The sequence below is a fragment of the Acartia tonsa genome, chromosome 13 (genome assembly GCF_053477335.1).
Source record: "Acartia tonsa isolate MP-2025a chromosome 13, ASM5347733v1, whole genome shotgun sequence".
NCBI lineage: Eukaryota > Metazoa > Arthropoda > Copepoda > Calanoida > Acartiidae > Acartia > Acartia tonsa.
The window spans coordinates 11,159,929-11,182,421 of NC_137272.1; the positions used below are offsets into that span (position 1 = coordinate 11,159,929).

Sequence of the window (22,493 nt, forward strand, 5' to 3'; positions counted from 1 at the left end):
ACCTTTTTTTTACTTTGGTCTACATATTGTGGGGAAACGGTATTCCATTCTCCGATCAAAATATCTTAATGAACATTTCCAGTATCGCTTCGAAACAGTTAATATCAAGTGGATTAGAATCAGTTCTCAGCCATACTGAAAAATTGTGTATAGTGTTGTAATATATTCAGTTTTCTACGAAAATAAAATGGCATCTCGGGGCTAAAAAATTGGTTTATTCTTATAATTGTTCACTTTTATATCCGTGGAAAGGTGTCTATAATAAAAAGCGATGAAGAAGGGAAGGGGAAAAAAGACTATAGTGAACGGGATAATACCAAAGACGCAATGATAATGCAATAAAAGTACCCAATGTTTTTTTTACAAACGAATTAACAATCATATTTGTAAAGCTTTGGGTACTAACATTACTTAGTTTATCTTTACCTCCCTCCTTGGTGTCCAAAGTAAAATAAAAGAAAGTAGAATTATGTTTGATATATTTTCAAATTGCCTTGAATTGATTGGGGAGGGGTGTAATGTGTTTAAAAGACTGCAGACATTTACAAAAACACAATGAATACTACATTTAATGCCAGGGATCTTGATGGATAATACAATGGACGATGAATTGATATATATCCCCATTGATGATAAACAAAATAATTAAGCTATAGATTAAAGGTATTGTTTGAAAAGTTTAGCTTGCAACCAACTAGTAAAAATACAATAAACAGTTTTAATTCAGCGTATGAAACAAAGTGATCAAACAAATTTGGGTCCAAGTATAATTTGCAGTCTATTGTCCCTTCTCCCATTAAAAATATTTTTTTATTGTTCATTAATTTATCCTTAAAATTCCCGGCTAATACAACACAACTAATTGCAAACGCTATTGGAAAATTTAGGGATCTTAAGGGATAAGATGGAGCTTGGAAGATCCCAAATGAGGATAAACATAATGACGCCAATCAAAATCATTTTTGCAAAGTTTGGACACTCTTAGGAGCTAACCAATGACATTTCATTCAAGATAACGTGGCTATATAACTTTGGGTACCAGTGTAATTAACAGTCCATTGTCCCCTTCCTCCTTCATAAAATTAAAATTTGAAAATGAGAATGATAAAGTTTTTTTTAAAAGAACAATTTCTGGGGAAAAAAAGAAAATACAAAAGACCAAAAGTTTTATTTTGTGGGAAATTTTGGATTGGAAAATTTAGTAGTATCTCATAAAACGACGGGCGAACCAACAAAATCCCATTTTTTAAAAATTAGATTGAAGTTAAATGTTTTTTAAGCCCAAGAAGCGCTTTAAAAACAAATCCCTATTCCATCAGGGCATAGTAAAACATACCTAGCCCCCAAAATGAGGTTCAATAACGGAGGTACACTTTCAAGTAAAAGGATTTTCCCTCAAATTTGCAAACTAATTTATGGGGTAATTATAAAGTTATCTTCGCCTGTAATCTTAAAATAATGGGAGAAGAATAGAAATTTGAAAATTAGACTAACAAAGCTTTATCGTAACAGGAATAACTTATTCTCTGGCTGCCAATATTTTCTGTAGAAATTTTCAACAGGGAAGGTTTTTAACTATTTTTGTGTAGAGTAATTTTACCCTCAAAATAAAATATAACCCCCCGCCCCATTTTATATAAATATTTTTTTAAAACTCAGATTGAATATGGGATGGGGATCTACTTTTCCCTTACTACCTCAAGTGCCCCTATAGTAGCCGCTAGATTAATAGTCTATCTTAGTCATACTTTTAATAATAAAATGTTACAACTAGAGGAAAAAACTGAGCGTTTTACATTCAAAACAAGAATGTTATAAAACAAAACGGCAGAGCTAATCTATATAGATTGTCCAACAGGGCGGGAGGGGACATTAGACTGTAAATCATTATGGTAATCTAAGTTAATTAGACAAAATTAGACAAGCTGATTGGTTGGTTTAAACTTGCCTTATCCAAACTTTTCCACCCCTAATTTTAATCGACAGAAGGAGTAGTTTAGTTTTTGATTATTGGGAATGCACTTAAATTTTTGCTCAGTAACTTAAAGCAGTCTTTCGACATCTGATGGTTTATTTCGACTGTTTGGCATTTTATAAAAGTGGTTACGGCTGAAAAAATATTATCGTTATATCTATAAGAGGTCAGATATTGCCACTTTTTAAAAGCAATATTGTCGACATAAGTAATAGTTGCATGTCAAAATTAGGTCATGATTTTTACATTATTTTGAGTTTTCTACCGACGTAAATATGAAAAACTATAAAAATTATCAAAAATCTTTTTTTGCGTCGATTTTCTCAAAAATAATTTGTTTTTATTTCAGTGGTCAGCTAAGAGTAAACTGCGGTGGTTCACTACTGGGTTTCTACATGTTCTTTCCTATCTTTTAGGCAAAATTCATCTATTCAAAGCAAATTTATTTCCGATATAAAGCCATACTTAAAAGTCATGTTTCGTATGTTGTTATAGGCAATTTTAATGAACAATTTTTTAAAAACATTTAGAGTGTTTGCCCTCAAAGTGCCAATCTAAAATTGATAATAATAAGGAAGAGTAGTTTTTTATATGCAAAATAAATAAACAAAACTTTTCCCTCTTTTTCTCCATCTATTTTTTTAATAAAACTAAAAGTCACTTTTAGGTAAAACGTAAAATTTTGAGTAGTATATATTTATTCCTATAATACCCAGCTGAAAATTTAAGAGCTAAGGATAGTTTAAGAGATTTTACTGGCCAATTTTACATACATATATTTCTTTGTGATATAAAATTTTGAATGATAATTTTGTTTAGTCTTCCTAACAGCACCTCTTTCATTCATGTTTGTTATGAGGTAAGACTTGGGAACAGAAAACGAAGTAGCGGGTTTCGTCATATTTTTACAGAAGCTTTTGATAAGTTATTTTAGCTTAGGTAAATGTTAATGATTGTCCCACATGGTTTGGAAAGATGCCCCTCAAGGATACAGCCCCTCGCAGGGGAGAAAGGCTACTATGAAAATAAGACGGAATTCTCTACTTCATTTTATTTCCATGATCCAAAAATTTATTAATTTGTGTCTTTTAGACTTTAGAAAAGCAGTTGATACATTTGTTTACAACTGTTTTATAGCAACGGATATAGAAAATGTAGATACAGTGAGAGATTCTTAAATACTCTAATAAAATGTTTCTCCCAGTTGGCTTATATAACGATATCCCCCCATCCCCTCCACGACAATAAAGGAACTTATTTACTAATATATGAGGACTATATTAGCAACTTATTAGCATTAACCAATTTTTTTCTGTCAAAATATCCCCGTATTCTATATTCATATTCATGTCAAAAAAAAGGATGTCAACATCCATAAAAACGAGGCTTGAAAAATCAGAAAAACGAATAAAACAAATAAAGAGTGGCAATACTGTTCAAATTTAACATTATTTAGAAGCCTACGAATATTCCGTGTATCATAAAATTGCTTGAATAGAGGATGCTCAATATGGACTAGACATACATTTTCAGACTCAACTATAGAAATGTTTCGTTTATAAAGATATGATTAATCGTATTAGGAACCATATTCCAATAATTGAGTTAATATAATTTTAATAACATCTACTAATACAAAGTAAAACGATGTCTGTCTGTCCATCTGTCCGTATGTCTGTCCGTCTGTCTGTCTGTCCGTCCCTTAAGATCTCGGTAACCACTGAACCGATCGGATTCTACTCTTCAGGGAATATACCTGCTGGTCCTGTGGTGGTTTTAGGCTATTTTCTTGGGGGGTGGGACACCCCCAACCCCCCAAAAAAATATAAAAAACCACCCCCCAAAATTTTTTTCTCTCACATTTTTTGTAAAACCTCAGTAACAGCTGATCGAATTGGGCTCTACCCTTCTGGGAATATTCCTACTGGTCCTCTGGTTGTTTTAAGCTATTTTTTTGGGGGTGGGACACCCCAACCCCTCCCCCCCCCAAAAAAATAAGAATATTTAATTTTTTAAAATTTTTGTAAACAAAACCAGTAATTGTGCATAAAGAATAATTTTTTTTTAATATTTATATTAAGGAGGGTTGACTTCCCATAACTATATAGGGCGAAGCCCCTAGAGGCTAGGGGCGAAACCGCTAGTCTATATATATACTGTTAGACGGACGAATCTACTTACCCTTGCTAGCTATAGAGAAGCTTTAATCTAAAAATATGAAACCTATACAAATATCAAATTTTAGTTGAAACCCCTAATGTTTATATTATTTTCAAATTATTTAAAATTCTAAATTTAAAAGCTAAGCTTTTCTTAAACTAGAGTCGGTCCTTCCTTCCGTAACAGATAACTTTTAACGATATTCAGGACTTTAAGAATAGTCATATCGTTTTCAAACTTTGCATGCTAATTCCTAACAGCGGTGCAACTCTAAATAAATCCATACATTGTTCGTATGTTTAAAACATGTTGATTTTAAAAAAATAATTGATATTTCTTTACTTGATATTACCAAGAATAAGGATTTTTAAATATTCTATTGTAACTAGATCTATACATCCCAAGGAATAAAATGATCGAGTTTTATCTGTTGATTCATAGTACCAGCAGACGCCATTTAATAATCAATGCATCTATATAATCATCTTCAAAAACGTTAGTACGTCAATATATAATATTCTTCTATTAAACTATGTTTTTTGCATAAAATACGTTATCGTAGGTAGTACAAGTTAACCTTTGTTTATCTTTCTTATTTATTGAGCTTCGTTGTTTTGTATGTTGTCACCCTTGTCAAAAATTTAATATTTGACAGAAAATCTAAACTTTATTATTCCCTGACATTTAGAAATGATATTATTCAGATACTATACAATTTAAGCGTAAATAAATAAACATTTCATTTCTATAGAATTAAAGATTATTTAAGTTTTTTGATGTGAAGCTACAACTATTGGATGTTTGTATTTCAAAAATACAATTTGCTATTGTTTATATTCAAACAATATTATCTGACTATCTCTCGATATGTAATTTCTATGTTGACTATACATTTGAATTATCACCAAAAGATCATTTGATTGAAATTTTGGTGCCTGTTAGTTCTAGGAATCGCCTTAGAAAAAGAAAAAAATAACTTGTCTTGACTATTTAGAGTTGGTACGCTTTTTATATTTAAGGAACAAATCCAAGATACCTAAATTAATGACTCCAATTGTAGAAAAGTATCGATAAAAAAAAAACTTTTTGAAATTTTAATTAAATCTTATTTATTTTTTAGAAAAATTCCCGAGTATGAACGAGCAGTTGTTCTTGGTTCTACTTTAGATAATGTAAGTTTTTTTAGTATTTAAAATTTATAATATTCGCTACTTATTGATGTTGTCATCCTTGTGTATTATATTAACCTACATACTATGTACTAACATACAGATACATAACTTTAATTTACTTTTTAGTAAGTTCAAACACGTATTGATTTCAAATTTTAGATCTTTACCCCTACAGAATTTATAAAAATTTATTTTAAATTTTCTTGTGATATAGTCAGGAAGGGAGGGGATATTGGACTGTAAATTATACTAGTACCTAAAGTTTTATAATCTTTCTGGTTTTAAAAACTCTGGGTACTTTCATTAAATTTTGATTGGTTTGTTCCAAACAAGTAGTGTCTAAACTTTACAACCAATAGTCTTAATCTAATAAGGGTTAATTTTGTTTATCTTTATTGTGGATGTTTATCAACATATCATCCATTGTCTTATCCCTACAAATGTCTGTACATATTTATATTTAGGCGAGTATTAGAGGCCCGGGAATGATTTTTGTACTACCATTTTTAGAAAAGGTAAAATATAAAATATTATTTTTAAAAAGCACAGCAACTCTATTATAAGTTTATTAAAGGCTGAGAGTCATTTTGACTTTTAATTGATATTAGTTGAGAAAATTAAACTTTTAAAAATCACTTCCTTAGAATGATAAACAAATGGACGGCGTTAATTTTATCCAAAAAAAAATCTTTGAAAAGAATAATTGCAAATCTTCCAAAATCTTAACTTAATATTTCAGTATTTAATTCCTATATTGAAAAAATAGATATAAGATAAGATGCGAGCATTCTTTAGTAAATATTTTTATATATTCAAAATCTATTGAAAAATGCTTGTTTAAATTCTTGAGTATTTAAAAAAAACTCTTATTCTTTTTGAGATTTTTATGTAAAAAGTAAAAGTTGGAAAAATACATTTTGTAAGAGTTTCATTTTTGATAAAAATAAGAAATCTGAAATGAACCCTGCACCCGAGAAAAAACTATTTTCCTCAAACTTTTCCATCAGTCATAAATAGCAGTTACTATTTTTCTTAGAGATAAAAATTACAATGTATTTTTTTACAGTGATCTGCAAAGAAAGTATTTACAGTACAACGCATTGCAATGTAAAAGTAACAGTATGCCTATCTGTGTCTGTCTGTCTGTGTGTACCGAAGGATCTAGTTAACCGCTGAACCTATATGGTTCTTTCAAGATTAAACGCCTCTGGAAAAAATAACCCTTCCCAAAAAATTTGTTTACTTTTTCTTATTAAAACTGAAAGGAAAAGTGATAGAGGGTCAACTTCCCCTTTCTCCCTCCTATAGGCCTCTAGTGGCGTAACTGCTAGTCTTACATTTTTTTTTACAGCAATGAGGCAGGGAGGGGTAATAGGTATACATATTTTAAATATTTAGATTCGGAGATACGGAAACTGTCATGTGTGACCTCATAAAAAAAGAGATGAGAGGAAAAGTGGGAAAGGAAACTCATAAAAAAAAGAGATTAAAACGTATTTCTTTGACGTCACACGTGACACTTTCCGTATCTCCTTTAGATTCGCCGAGTGGACACACGAACAAAAGTATTTGAGGTTCCGCCGCAGCAAATCTTGAGCACAGATAGTGTCACACTCACTATGGATGCTGTCATTTATTACAGGTTAGATATCTATCTATCTATCTATCTATCTATCTATCTATCTATCTATCTATCTATCTATCTATCTATCTATCTATCTATCTATCTATCTATCTATCTATCTATCTATCTATCTATCTATCTATCTATCTATCTATCTATCTATCTATCTATCTATCTATCTATCTATCTATCTATCTATCTATCTATCTATCTATCTATCTATCTATCTATCTATCTATCTATCTATCTATCTATCTATCTATCTATCTATCTATCTATCTATCTATCTATCTATCTATTTATCTATCTATCTATCTATCTATCTATCTATCTATCTATCTATCTATCTATCGATCTATCGATCTATCGATCGATCTATCTATCTATTATAAGATCATTTTAACTTTTTTTAGGGTTCACGATCCAGTTCGTGCAGCCACAAGAGTTCTAGATTATAACCAGGTGCATATATTTTTTTTAAGCGCAAGCTGCTCTATAGGTAGTGTTGGCCCGTTCGTACGTCCATTCTTTTGAGACCATTAACTGCAAATAGTCTTCTCAGAGGCTATGAAAGATAGAGGTTTATTGTTTCTAGTGTAGATTCCCTATGTTGCAAGTTTATTTATTTGATATTCAATATAAAAAAACGCTGGGGGGGGGGGGGGAGGTGGGAAATACCTAAATTGTTGGGGGTACAATTTATAGATAGATTTTAATTTCTTTAAATGTTTAATATGTATTAATGTAATCTTTAATTTTAAAAATTTCTTATTTTCCTAATAAATTAAAAGAAATGGATATTAAAAATATTGGTTGCTTTATCATTTCATCATGTAGGGTTTTTTAAATCATAGAAATAATAGTTTTAAAAATCTAAAACAGACGAACATACAAATATATACATCGTTTACTTTATGCTATATGTTACTAGATATCTACATCGACATTATAACTTATGTTTGACATTGTAATGGTAGAATCTTTTGTCATATCATTTATTGAGCAATGCACATCTTATATTGATATGACTACAGCACAACACAAAAATTGTCATAAGATATTAGACACACAAATTTAGCACTGTAAAAACCTCCCTTTCCTTAAATTTTGCTGTACATTTTAACCATTTGAAAATTTAAAATGATATTTGCAAAATCATCCATTTGCTATAATTAACCAATTCTGCTAAAGTGAATAGACACTTAATGTTGCATGTTAACTAAGCTTATTATTGCCATATAAGATGATCGGTTTATAGTCAAATCAATTCATTTTATCCTTTAATATAATTTAGTTATACATAATTTGCTCCTAAATATTAAGGAAAAATCAACAAATTATAAAAAGTAATTTAAAAAGAATTTGTTACTTTAAATCTTATTTTTCTGGTGAAACCGAATTAAAGTGGATCGTAACTAAACATTTTGAAGAAAAACATACTATGTAAATTTTAGGCTAGGTTAGACAATTGTTAGGAGAGCCCCGCCAGGGTACAAAGCCCCTCAATGGGCGTGTAGAAACATATTTTAAAGCAGAATAAAGGGTCATTTTTAAAATTTTTAGGAATATATTTTTTTGTTAGCAGTTAGGGTGGATTAGAATAATAAAAATGTATATCTTTAATTTATCTATCTTTGTATCTTACAATATTTTGAAAATAGGAAAAATAGAATCTTATACATCAGGATATAATATATGGAGATTGAATAAAATTATCTACCATAGAGCTATCCCCAGGGAGGGAGAAATTGGTTTACTAAACTAGTTCCCAAAGTATTATATTAACGTTTTTTTAACAACTTCGGGGATTGCTAAAAATTTTTGATTGTTTGGTTCATTAAGTTAAGTGTTCAAACTTTTCAACCACTAACGTAATCTAAAGAAGAGTTAATTCTAATGTATCGTCATTGGGGATGTACATCGATTTATCAACCATTGTCTTATCCCTTTAGTCCATGGCTATCCCTGTTTCTATGATAAATTTGTTTTGTATAATGCAAATATAGCCACTAAATAGAAAATAATTAGTTCATGAAAACTGATACCATCCAATTTGGCAGGGAACTAAAGGGATGAGACAATTGCCGAAAAAAATATGTACAACCCTAATTATCCCTTCTGTAGATTATAATTAGTGGTTGAAACGTTTGAACACTCAAGTTAAAGAACCAATCAATCAAAATTCACTATAGTTCCCAAGTTGTTTAGCCAACGAATAAGAAAACAGTATCATAAAACTTTTGGGACTAGCATAATAAACAGCCCATTGTCCCCTGTCTCTCTCTAGATACTAACCAATTTGAGGAGACCATTCAATTACGGAAATGTATCATATTATTAAAACTGCATATTATTACAACAGCACAAACTGAGGTGGATTCTTTGAAAAAAAATTAGGGTCGCTGCATCGCTGCCTCACAAAAAATTGTTTTTGTGAAAAATTATCTTAACAATCACATAAAAAAAACAATCTACAAAATTAAAATTTGAAGGGTTATTATTAACATAAAATTTTATTTAGATTTTTTAGATTTATGATGTGGTTTTAGAGGATTTTTAACAAAAACAATTTTGGTGATACAGCAATGCTGCGACCCTATTTTTTAAAAAAAGAATCCATCTCTGATCTTTCCTCTTTGCCTATTAAACACCCCAATGCACAAATATGCTGAATTATTATGTATCATTACTGCCTATATTACAGTTTATTGTATTTCCTCTTTTTGATCATTTTTTGTTTTCGCGCTACTTATGAAAAAGATTGTCCTATTTTCTTACTTCTTACTTTCTTTTTATTTGTCAGGCCATTACAGTTTTTAAGCGGTGTTTGTTCAATTCCGCATATTAATACATTAGCATGATAAAGGACGTTAATGAAAGGTTCAAAGGGTATTTTTTTTTGAACAGGTAACCTGAAGTGTTTCAAAGTTTGAAAGGGCGTAAATATAAAAAAACTCATTACCTCAATCCTTGGACGCCTTGTTCCATTTATGAAGAAAAAATGCAAAGTGATTAAGAATAGGATAGTCAATGGAAAAAAGGTGATTGAAAAATGTATTTTTTTCAATAAGAAATATGCGGTTTTTGTAATTTGATAATGAGATAAATAAGCGGACATTAATGCACACCCTTTTAAGCGTAAACAAAAACTTAGTGGTTATAGTTTGCCTAACTTTTTACCTTTTCTTTGATAAGACAGGGATAAGATAATGACAGATAAATCAATGAACATCTCAATTTTCTCCAAGGATTTTAAGGGATAAGACACAGGACTATAAATATAAAAAAAATCCCCAATAATGATAAACAAAATCGCCATTTCCCTAGAACAATTGAGATAAGTAGTTTATGAAACTTTTGGTACCTTTTAAATTCAAAGTTCAATGTTACCTCTCTTCCTGATGATTTAAAAGATTGGGGTAAAGTTTACTTTTGTTACATTGTCTCATCCCTGTATATGTGGTTCAATCTGGTTTTACTTTTCATTTGCCAATTGTTTTTACTTAAAAGTGTTTTAGGGGGATTTTGGCTTTGGTAAGGTATATATTTTACAGGGCGGTAAAGGACATTGGACTGTAAATTACAATGGTACCCAAGATTGTATAACCACGTAATCGTATTCTTTGGATCAAAAACTTTGGGAACTTTTATTAAATTATTATTGGTTAGTTCTCAACTGGTGTGTCCATACATTAAAACCATTGATTTTAATCTACAGAAGTGGTAATTTAGTTTGGGATAATTTAGTTTATCATAATTATGGATATATACAATATGTGAAATAATCTTATTTTTTAAGATCCTATAGGTTTTTGCTAAAAGTTTGTTTTTAGGATTCAAAGCACTTTTTCCTTACAACTCATTTTTTGACTCATTAAATCCATCAATCAAATAATTTATGTAGATTTATTTTGTAATATTTTATGTATTTTTTTCACATTGTATTATTCCAAAACTACAAATGTAAAACCTTATTTGAACATTGATATATAAAATGATTAGAAATGTAATACACATAAAATAAATACACATTAAATGTTATCCTTTCATTAATCATGCACTTGCTGTCTCAATTAATGTATAAAGTTTAAAAGATTAGAATAATTTCCAAAATTAAGAGGAAACAGCAAAATTATTGCTTCAATATTTGCAAATAATTGTACCTATTATTATTTACAAAAATTGTAATACAATGTTAGATTTTTATACTATTGGCAGTTATGATACAATACAATTTTTGTAAGTAAAAAAATGGCTAACCGAAGTAAATTTTTACAAACAATATTTAAGTTCAAAAAGAATTACTCAAAACTAGAAACATGTAATAGGATAAGAAAAGAAAAAAATAATTAAAAGTTAGGAATTATTCACTGAATCCTTACTAAAAGTGATAATCAAATTCATATTCTTTTCAGAGTGTTCGAAGCTTGGCCTCTTCAACACTGGGCTCCATTCTAGGTAAGTAGATTCAAATAATCTTCTACTTTATATATTAAGTACATAAATTTCTATCTCTATTATTAGAGATGGAGACTTTGTAATTAGATACCTATATCATATTATCCCTATTAACAATCAATCAATCCTAGATCATTTTTTTTTAAATAGGTACCCATACCCAGTTAGCGCAACTATAAAAGCAAGAAAAGTAAGATAAAACTAATATTGGTCAGAGAAAGAAAAGGAGGATATAAATGATACTTTATGGTTAGGTACCTATACCCATCTCAGTTATCATAGCATGAACAGAAAGATGTAAATAACACTATAGATAGGTACCTATACCATCTCATTCCTATTTTGGGAGTGGGATGATTCAAATTGGGTACCTGCAGAAGAAAAAGATGTCAGCTGTACATGGTTAAAGATTTTTAAAAATGTAAAATAATATTCTACTATCTTTACCTATACCTATACTCTGCCTCACTTGTTTTAGGAGGTTGAACGATAATTCTTATTTTGATTAGGTACCTATACCCTGTCAGCCCTGTTATCAGAGCGGGAGAAGATAGCTAAAACTGTGCTGCAAACATTCAAACGTGCCTGTGATCCATGGGGTATTACTGTTGAGAGAGTAGAGGTCAGTTACTCACACATTTATTTAATGTTAACAAAATGTTTTTATGTCTCCAAAGCATTTGATTAAAAAAGTCTTTTAGAAAACCAATTAGGAGGCCTTTAAAGAAATTCTCGAATACTCAAACATAATCTGATCTAGAATTTGACAAAAATTTCATGTTCTTGGAAAGGAATCATTTGCTTTTTATTACCCCTATTAAAATTAACCCAGAACTATGAATAATAATTCCCCATAGAGTTGTAGAAATATACTTTTTATTGCCCAGCAGACTACATTTAAATGTACATATTCTATAAAATATTATTTTAACTAATTTTGCTAACTTATAATTCCAAAAAGTCTTCATTTATCTATAAAATATAAAATATCTATAACAAGATAACCTTAGAGTAAATAAAACAGGGTGAATCAAGCTATTCTGCCACTTTTTTTATAGACAAAATGATGCATTGCATGAAATTCACTATTAATTTTGACTAGCAGAAAAGTACTTGAAAAAATTATTTTTACTTCAGATGTCACATATTTTTTATCCTTATTACTTGATAAGACATCAGTGAAAAAAATGTTAAAAACTTAGATTTCAATTAGTTAAAATAGGGGAAGGGGGGTGATCAGTGTTCAATGGGCACTTTGTGTAAAAACGCATTTAATTTTGAAAATTATTGTAGTTGTGTTAGTATTAAACTGGCAAGGTGCAACATTAAATCAAAGTGCAATCATCATTATTAGGCCTGCCAAGTAATAAACAAGGCTAGTTTAGTTAGATACATTAAAGATTTGCTGTGTATTGGAAAAGCTGATTTCATCTTATTTTTTACAAACTTATAGTGACCAAACATTTCAACCTATAATTTTAATCTATTGAAGGGATTATTTGGGATGTATTTCAATTTATCATTCATTTTTTACCCCATTAAACTTCAGGGTTTTACCCTCCATATTCAATCCACAGCAGTTCATTTATGTATCTAACTGTAGTGGAAGCCAAATTTTGTAATTATGTTGCATTTTAGCCTTGAATAAATTGTGTATTTAAAGCAATATCAAATGTTTTGTTAAAAGCAATTTAATTAATAGAGAAATTAAGAAATTCAGTGGTTAAGGAGAATATTTTGTTTCATTTTAAAATCATATATATTCCATGATTAGAGTAACTAAATTTTTCAATGATTTATTTTCTCACAAGCAAAGCTTTAACCTGAGAAAGTCAACTAAATATATAACGCTTACTTCTTTTAGAGGAATGCAAAAAGTAACTTCTTTTTCGTGTCGTCCTTAACCCTTATGTGGTTGTATTGTTCATACACTGTGATCTTTTAAGTTTTATTGAATTGTAGTAAATTATACTGAATTATTTGAATTAAGGGAATCAAATAATTATATAGTAGCTGAGTTTTAAAGTATAAAACTAAGAATTTTCAAAGTCAAGCACTTAATGCTATCGTCATTAGCCAAGAAAAGTTTTTACCTACGCACTCTCTCTCTCTCTCTCTTTCTCACTCTCTCTCTCTCTCTCTCTCTCTCTCTTCCACTCTCTCTCTCTTTCTATTTCTATCAAAAAATCAACAAACATTTACTCAATAGTCAAAAAAAGTTATTAACTACACAAAAATTCGATTAAAATCTTAGTTATACCTACTTTCTACTTTTTCTTATTATTTCACTTAAAACCTCGTTGGATAAATGACCAATTAAGTTCTCTTTTATTAGTAGTTCTGAGGGGATTTTTATCTATTTTTTGAAAGATTAGCTCACCCCCATATACCATTGAAGAAATTTTTATATGAAACTCAGGGGGGGGGGGACATTTTGCCGTTTATTACACTAGTCCCGAAAATTTATGAAAATGTTTTCTTTTTTGTTGGATTAGTATTTTAGGTGAATTTTGATTGGTTCATTGTCGAAGAGTTTCAACCAGCAATTGTAATCTACTTGAGGGGTAACTTTAAGGATTATCATTGGGGTTTTCAACAATATATCGGCCATTGTCTTATCCCTTTAGAATCTATGAAGAAACTTAAACTAAGGTTGGTGGGTGATACTGAAACCCTCATTCTGAGGCTAAGTTGAGGAAATCAATTATAAGGAATATACAAAGTCTAGATGAACTATCCCTATTTTAAACCAGTAGTAACACAGTGGAGGAATAATCCGACCATATGTTTGGTTAGAAATAGTTTTGATATGAAAGGGCATTAATGTTCATTATATTTATTAAATAGGTCACCTATTAACTATAAAATTTCATAAGATGAATGTTAGTCTGCTAAAAATTCTTTTCATTTTTATTGATTGACCATCTAGTGGAATAAATCTATTTAAATTACAAATTCTAATTGAAGAGGGGATCGAAAATATGGGATATGATAAGACAATGAACGATTAATTTATATACATATATAATGATAATGTGTTACTAGAATTTTACACATTTGAGGGATGGTTGATTGATTTATGAATCATCGCAAACTCCACTACAAATTCTCCGGGATGGAGAGAGGTGACCGGACAAAAGATAATAAATTATTCAAGTACCCAATTTCCAAAGTTTTATAAATAATATTCGTCTTTCTAGACTTTTTATTAAATATTGATTGGTTTGCATAAACTTTTCAACCAATAATTTTAATTTACAGAAGTGGTAAGAAAAACATTAATTTATCTTCCATTGTCTTATCCCGTAAGATCCATGGAAATTAGTAAGAGATTAATAACTTTGTGTAACATATGTCCACCCCTTCAATTTTCCTGTCCACTAGGCCATTTATACATCTTCATCAGATATACAAGGATAACAAGGGATAGGAGCATGGACAATGAAATAATATTTCTCAATTTCCCTGTCTAATAGACCATTCCTCTTATATATTTAGATTAACAATAAACAAAATCTTTACTTTTAAAGTTAAATATTGTTTGTGGTAAAGTTCGAAGTTATTTTCTGTGGATGTTTAAGCTACTAAAACTCAGTGATCTAAAGGGAAAAGACAATGGTTGGAAAATGGATGTATATCTCAAAATTAGATAATGAAAATTATCATTTTTTATGATCAAGAGTTATAAAAACAAGTTTGGGCAATGCTATTTAAACCCACCAATCAAAAAGGGTAAACGAATGATAGAACCTGTTTATAAAATTGTAGGTATCAGTATAATTTACAGATTACGCCCCTGACTAAAAATTCTTTTTTTTTTAAACCTAAATAAAAAAATAATATGAAATAATAAAAATTTAAAAAAGGATTTAACATTGAAACAAAGAAACAAAGTTGGTATTCGCCAAAAACAAGTCAGAAATATTCCCTTAACTATTTCTATTGTTTGCAACAGTTTTACCAATAAAAGTATTGGACAATTTGGTATGGTCAGTGTGCCATCACTACCCCATAATGATATCATTATAGGGGGGAAAGGACAATTGTTTGTAAAGTACACTGGTAACCAAACAAATAAAAACCAAGATTTCATATTCGTTAGTTTCAAAACTTTTATTCTATTATAATGTTAGTGTTCAAACTTTATTATCAATGAATTAAGTCCACAAGAGGGTAGCTTTGTTTATTGGGTATCAATTTATCTTTCATTGTCTTATCCCTTAAAAGCCCTGTTGTGCTGTAATAATAATTTAGAATTATAATGATATGATATTGCCATACAATTGTGAGTAGGAATGGCCCACTTGGGGAAGGTCAGTTATGTTGCAAACCAGGATAAGACAATTGAATATAAATAAATCTTTCCCTTAAATTTAAATAAATACAATTGGCAATTTGGTGTCCCTTTTGATTTTTGGGACAAAAATGAATGAAAATTATTCAGATGTCAACTCCACCCTTGGTTATCAAAAAGGATGAACATGAATAAGGCTATGAAAGATAAATTGACGTATATCTCAATGATGACAAGCAATATTACCCTTTATGTAGATTATTACTGTTTGTTTGAAAGTGTCTACACATGCATGTTGAAAGCTTTTGGTACCAGTGTAATTTACATCTTAATATCCCTAACCTACATGGTTATTATCAAAACCTTTTCTTTCGTGCTAAATTCAACAATGGATTTACAATTACTAGAATGATTTAAACTATAATATGAGTTCAAATGTTCATGTACATACCATATCAAACCCTAACATCAATGGTGTTCAATGTTTTTTTTCTTTTAGGCTAGAGCATAGCATTTAATAAATATCAATAAAAAAAGCATAAGAAGTAATTTATATAAAAAAAGATAAGCAGTTGTAGCAAATAATCCCAATTATTCCAATAAATTTTGAATCCCCTTTCTGTAACTTCCCTCTGTAACTAATTTGGTAAGGAGTTTGATATAACTATGGTGTACTAAAGCAGTATTTATTTTGAAATAAATTAAAAATAAGGGGGGTTTCATGTGTTTATGTTTTACTTTAGGTTAATTTAGGTTAAGTTATATTGGGAACAGGGTGACCTCAAAGGGTTTAGACACCGCAGGTTTAGGTTTAGGCCCCATGCATGGGTTAAAATACATGAAATATACCATCCCCCCCTGGTATACAAGAATACCTGTGTAAATTAAGTATAAAAAAACAACATAGACTCCACACTAAATTAATATTGTCACCTTGTACTTTGATTTGTAAATGCAATTTAATCAATAACCAAGAACAAAAGTGTTCAAGCTTTTTTTTTATTTTTTTTTGAGGGGAGGGGGGAGGGGGTAAATCATTCTATTATGTATTATTCAAAAATTGAGAACCTTCTCATAAAAAGAAACTTTATAATTCACCTTGTCTGTCTGTACTTATACCCAGGTAGTAAGGGAGAGGACAATGGGCAATTAATTCAATTTAAGAGTTTTCACTGAAAAGCAATGAAAACCAGATTTATCTAAAAAATTTGACCTAAATTATAAAGGGATCATGGTAATATAATTAAGAACGAAATTAGTTCTAAGAAAAAAATCATTTACTTGAAAATTAAATTACCAGTAGATCACAATGTAGTAAACATTCTGTAATTAATCACTAGAAAAATCGTGTTTAGAACTTCGTCAACCCTTCTCATATATTTTTAACTTCTACCTAAATTCAAGGGGTTCTTAGATCGTTTAATACATAAATATCACAGTAGAGTTTCTATACATGAAATGACATTTTCTTGGGAAAAATATTTGTTGAAACCAGTCATCTTAGGACAAATTTTTCTGTCTGCTTTATTCAAAACTAACTTATCTAGTTAACGGGGCATTGATGCGCTAGTACCCAAAGTCAGGCAGAACCTGCTGAATTCTTACACATTCCCATTAAGCCAGTACCAAAAGTCTGAGACTCTTAAAAATTGAATATTCGATCAATTGTCCCCTCCCTTACCAGTCCTACAGTAACACTAGGGGAAAATGCGGTTTTTGGTCGGCTATTATATAAGATAGACAGCTTTAAATGTTTTTAATGATTCCCTGGACCTATATGCATCCATAATGCAATTTACTTAGTTCGTCGGTCTGTCGGTCATGCAATAAATGTTTTATGCTTGACTTTAATGTAATACTTAATTTTAGATAAAATATTTTGTTTTTTTAGCATATTTCTTTCCCTTTTTTAGATTCACTAAATTTTGTTCTATAACTCACTTTGTCTGTTTGTTCATCCATGATTTTTTTGTACTTCGCTACTTATGAAAGTTATCATCATTGATCCATCATAATTTAAAGTTTTACTTTTAATAGGTGAAAAATCTGTGTGTTGCCAGAGAAATGGTGAAGAGTATGGCAGTTGAGGCGCAGGTAATGCATTTTCAACACGGATCAGAATCGGTTTAACTTCCACTGTCGTAGAAACGGATCTGAGCATTTCGTAAAATCATGTATCGCATCATGTTATAGACATTTTTCGGTTGCAGGTTGAGCACTGTTAACGCCTGCCCCCCCCCCCCTTTTTTTTAAACGAATTGAAAATGAGGTTGTGGGTAGTTTTTTTTTCTTGCGGAAAGACACTGCGGGCTACCAAGTACCCAGTGTAACTCCTAAACTAACGTAACCTAAACTAATAAAAATAAAATAAAATATGAATTAGTCCCTAATCTGTTTGCCAGGGCTTTCGGTCACTCTAGACCAAATACGACATAGATTAATCCTATATTTTTCCATTTTAATTATCAGCGGAAAACTTTGCAGTAAAATAGTCCTTTGTATATAAATACAATTACTGCTTATTTCAAACCATTTGAACTGAGATGAATTATATTTCAATTAGGAGTAAAGCCACTAGTATTTTAATAAACAATTTTATGTAAGCATTATGTAAAGTTCGTGTGAACAATATTTATATAAATTGAGTAAACCTTTTTATCCATTGTTTGTTGAAGAAAAAAAAATCAAAAATATTATATAACATTCACAAATTTGAGGAAATGTAAAAAGTATATAACTAAAACAAGGATAACAACATCCATGAAAGCAAAACCCTGAAACGGTAGGACAAAGAAACAGAGTGTCCGAACTGATTAAGCAGAATGTCAATATAAAAGTCGAAACAAAATTGTAAGTATGTTTAAGGACACACTTACATTCTTAGGACTTGATTATAGAGCTGGAATGTGTGCTTCTCTTTATTTACTTTATTTTTCAACAAAAATACTTTTCCTATTATCCCTACAACCTAATAACCCCCTTAACTCTACAAACACAGCAATTTTAGGTTTTATATATTTATATTTTCGTTCACTTTCACTTTTATTTAAGATTTAAAAATATTATACCTTGTGGCTACCACAATAGCCTCTAGAGGAACCTTTTATTTTCTTATTGTGGGAGTTTTTTTCTAGTGGCAATTTCTCTTTGGGGGTAGTGGTTCCCTGCCCTGAAATATTTTAAAACCTTTACACGACCTGTATGGAATTACATTGTAAAGGAGAACCATATCTTTTTAGTGGTTAGCAAGATCCTTAGGTAAAGAAAAACATCATCTTAATTTTTAAAAAGGATGGCTAGCTATTCAGCATATTAATGTAAATCAATGCCTCATTGAAATTAAATCATAAATGCCAACTATTGCCCATTCAAATGGCGTAATGCCTGCTAATATCCAGTTATTTCAATCAATATATCAATATTAATCTTGCCGTTTATGAGATCTTAATGAACGAACAGCTTACTTTTTTAGAACATAGGATAAAATTTTGAAAGATCAAAGAATGTGAATCATTGATATTGTATTTTCTATAATTTCCTTGTCTAAGTGCAGAGTTGTTGCTGTACAACTGGTGTCGAGTCAGCTGGGATCTTAAGGGATAAGACAATAGAGGATAAATTGATCTAAATCCCTTATGATAGTAAACAATATATCCCCATCTGTGTATCAAAACCAATGGTTGAATTGTTTGGTCACTGCTAATTTAAACCAACCAATCATCGGTTAAAAAAGAACCCAAAGGTGCTTATGAATGATAATATTGAGTTTATAAAATTTTGGGTACCAATTCAAATTCATAGTACCCTCCCTACCTGAGATGGGTTTTTGAAAAAAGAATGCCGCGTTTTTTTGACATTTTTTAGACATGTCGAATAAACAGAGTATACAACTATTTATTTAATTATTTCGCTTTTGTTGGTACGGCTTTCATAGAAGAAAAACAAATTATCTTAAATCTATTTTTGCTGCATATTAATTAATGCATCTTTTTAGAGCTGTATTAGACATTATACAAATGACTAAAATATTAATTTGAAAATTATGAATTCTTTAGTTGTATACTCTGTTGGCATTTACATAATAATGATTGATTGAACGAAGACGATATCGTCTTCGTTCAATCAATCAATGTCTAAAAAATGCCGGAAAAACGCGGCATTCTTTCTCAAAAACCCATCTCTGTGTTGAAGTACAGTTTACGTTGCCAGAAATAAGATAACAAGTATTAAAGAGTGCTTGACTTTATAAAATATTTTCTCGTATTCATTTGAATCCGGTGGTTAGGAACCGGTTCTCATGAATACGAAAAAACTATGTCTAGCATCGTATTATATCCAGTTTTCTACGAATATAGAAATGTACAATCATAAGATTAAAACTAGTTTTTTTAGCCGGTGCCTTCGGCACCACGGGGCTAAAAAAAACTAGTATTAATCTTATAATTGTACATTCTATATCCGCGGAAAGCCGTTTATAATACGATACGAGAAATAACTATTCCCGCATTGCTTCGAAACAGATTAGTATCCGGTGGATTAGAACCGATTCTGAGCCACTAAAAAATTATGTCTAGCATCGTATTAAATCCAGTTTTCTACGAATATAAAAAATGTACAATCATATAATTTAAACAAGTAGAGTCTAAAAAATAATTTGAATACACAGAAGGGATAAATTTGTGTATCATCATTGGGAATGTACATAAATTTACCGGCCATAATCTTTAGATAAATACAAAACGTATCTTTATGCTCAGATATGACTTCTAAAGGTCTTGCAATCAAAGGGTTGGTTTCCTGGATATTGTAACTTGTAACTATTGGTTAGGGAGGGAGAAGACTTTGGACTGTAAATTACACGGGTACCCAAAGTTTTATAATAATATTATCTCATTCCTTGGCTTAAAAAATGTATTAAATTTTGTTTCAAACAAGTAGTGTTCAAACTGATTAACCAATAATTTTTTCTACAGAAGTGGTACATTTGTTAATATTGATTTTGGATGCGCATCAATTTATTGTCCGCTGTCTTATTCATCCCTGGAATTGATGTAACTCGTTGACATGGTAAACACACTTGAGCTAAGTACATAATAGTGTGTCTCTCACATTTATTCCACAATTATGGTGTGGATACACTGCCACATAGTGTTAGCATGGTGTGGCTACACTTCCACATAGTGTTGACATGGTAAACACAATTGAGCTAAATATATAACAGTGTGTCTCTCACACTTATTCCACAATTATGGTGTGGATACACTTCCAAATAGTGTTAACATGGTAAACACACTTGAGCTAAGTACATAATAGTGTGTCTCTCACATTTATTCCACAATTATGGTGTGGCTACACTGCCACATAGTGTTGACATGGTAAACACAATTGAGCTAAATATATAACAGTGTGTCTCTCACACTTATTCCACAATTATGGTGTGGATACACTTCCAAATAGTGTTAACATGGTAAACACACTTGAGCTAAGTACATAATAGTGTGTCTCTCACATTTATTCCACAATTATGGTGTGGCTACACTGCCACATAGTGTTGACATGGTAAACACAATTGAGCTAAATATATAACAGTGTGTCTCTCACACTTATTCCACAATTATGGTGTGGATACACTTCCAAATAGTGTTAACATGGTAAACACACTTGAGCTAAGTACATAATAGTGTGTCTCTCACACTTATTCTACCATTATGGTGTCGCTACACTTCCACATAGTGTTAGCATGGTGTGGCTACACTTCCACATAGTGTTGACATGGTGTGGCTACACTTCCACATAGTGTTGACGTGGTAAACACACTTAAGCTAGATACAAAATAGTGTGTCTATCACACTTATTCCACAATAATGGTGTGCAAAAAATTTCACATGCTGTAATTGTAGATGCCAAACCCAAACTATATGTTAGCCACGCTCCATCCTGCTGATCTATTTCTTGTTGAAAAATGTGTAATATCTATAAATTATGTTTGTAAGATGTATCCTAGGATTCCTTCCAAAAATACAAATTAAAAGGAATCTGCCATGTATCCTGCTTAACCAATCCCAACAAATGACTGGATAAAAAAAAATTTCACACAAAAAAAGGCCGAAAAACAAAAAAAACAGTGAAAATCAGATGAAATACATTTTGGGTGTATGCCATTTTTTTACAAAAGGACGTAATAGATTCTTCGAGAGTTTTGGTTAATAGTAAAAGAAAAAGGGAAAGGTAGTTTGTAAAATTGTAATAATATGCGAAAATAATTGTATTCATGCGGTAAGAAATACACACCTAGAAATCTCATCTGGGTTCTAGAATAATTATTTTTCCAATACAATTACACTATTATATCAATTTAAATTAGTGATGGGAATCCGGATCCGGAATCCGAATCCGGAATCCGCCCAATTTTCGGCCAATTTTGGAATCCGAATCCGGATCCGGAATCCGTTTTTTTATAGCGGATTCCGGATTCTAAATTGGTAGGCTAAAATTACCGTCTTTTTTCTTATAACTCCCTCTGTTTGAAGGCAAAGATCAAAAAAAATTTTATACATAACAAATTTTAATTATTACTAATGTGATGTAAATGTTTTAGTTATGCTGGAAGTCAACACTTTAAACAAATCAAGGCTTCAACCAAGTATCATAGTGATAAATTAACGAAAAAAGCTATCCCTCTGTGACGGACAGCCTTTTAAAATACTGCTAGAATCCGGAATCCGAATCCGGAATCCGCCAAAAATAAGAATCCGGAATCCGCAAGAATCCGTCACTTTTTTTGACGGATTCCTTCAGAATCCGGAATCC

At 30.6% G+C, this 22,493-nt stretch overlaps 2 protein-coding genes across 2 annotated transcripts in view; one reads left to right on the top strand and one right to left on the bottom strand.

Annotated features, from left to right (window-relative positions):
- LOC145303806 (furin-like protease kpc-1) overlaps positions 1-22,493 on the bottom strand; it is a 308,581-nt gene that overhangs the window by 244,710 nt on the left and 41,378 nt on the right. The window lies entirely within an intron of this gene.
- Positions 1-22,493, top strand: part of LOC145335392 (stomatin-4-like) — a 39,478-nt gene that overhangs the window by 2,873 nt on the left and 14,112 nt on the right. The window contains exons 3-11 of the mRNA XM_080181142.1: positions 2,325-2,391; positions 2,795-2,834; positions 5,256-5,307; positions 5,772-5,822; positions 6,846-6,949; positions 7,345-7,393; positions 11,347-11,389; positions 11,899-12,011; positions 17,721-17,777. Coding sequence (XP_080037268.1) covers positions 2,325-2,391; positions 2,795-2,834; positions 5,256-5,307; positions 5,772-5,822; positions 6,846-6,949; positions 7,345-7,393; positions 11,347-11,389; positions 11,899-12,011; positions 17,721-17,777 — 576 coding nt within the window. The remainder of the gene's footprint in view (positions 1-2,324; positions 2,392-2,794; positions 2,835-5,255; positions 5,308-5,771; positions 5,823-6,845; positions 6,950-7,344; positions 7,394-11,346; positions 11,390-11,898; positions 12,012-17,720; positions 17,778-22,493) is intronic.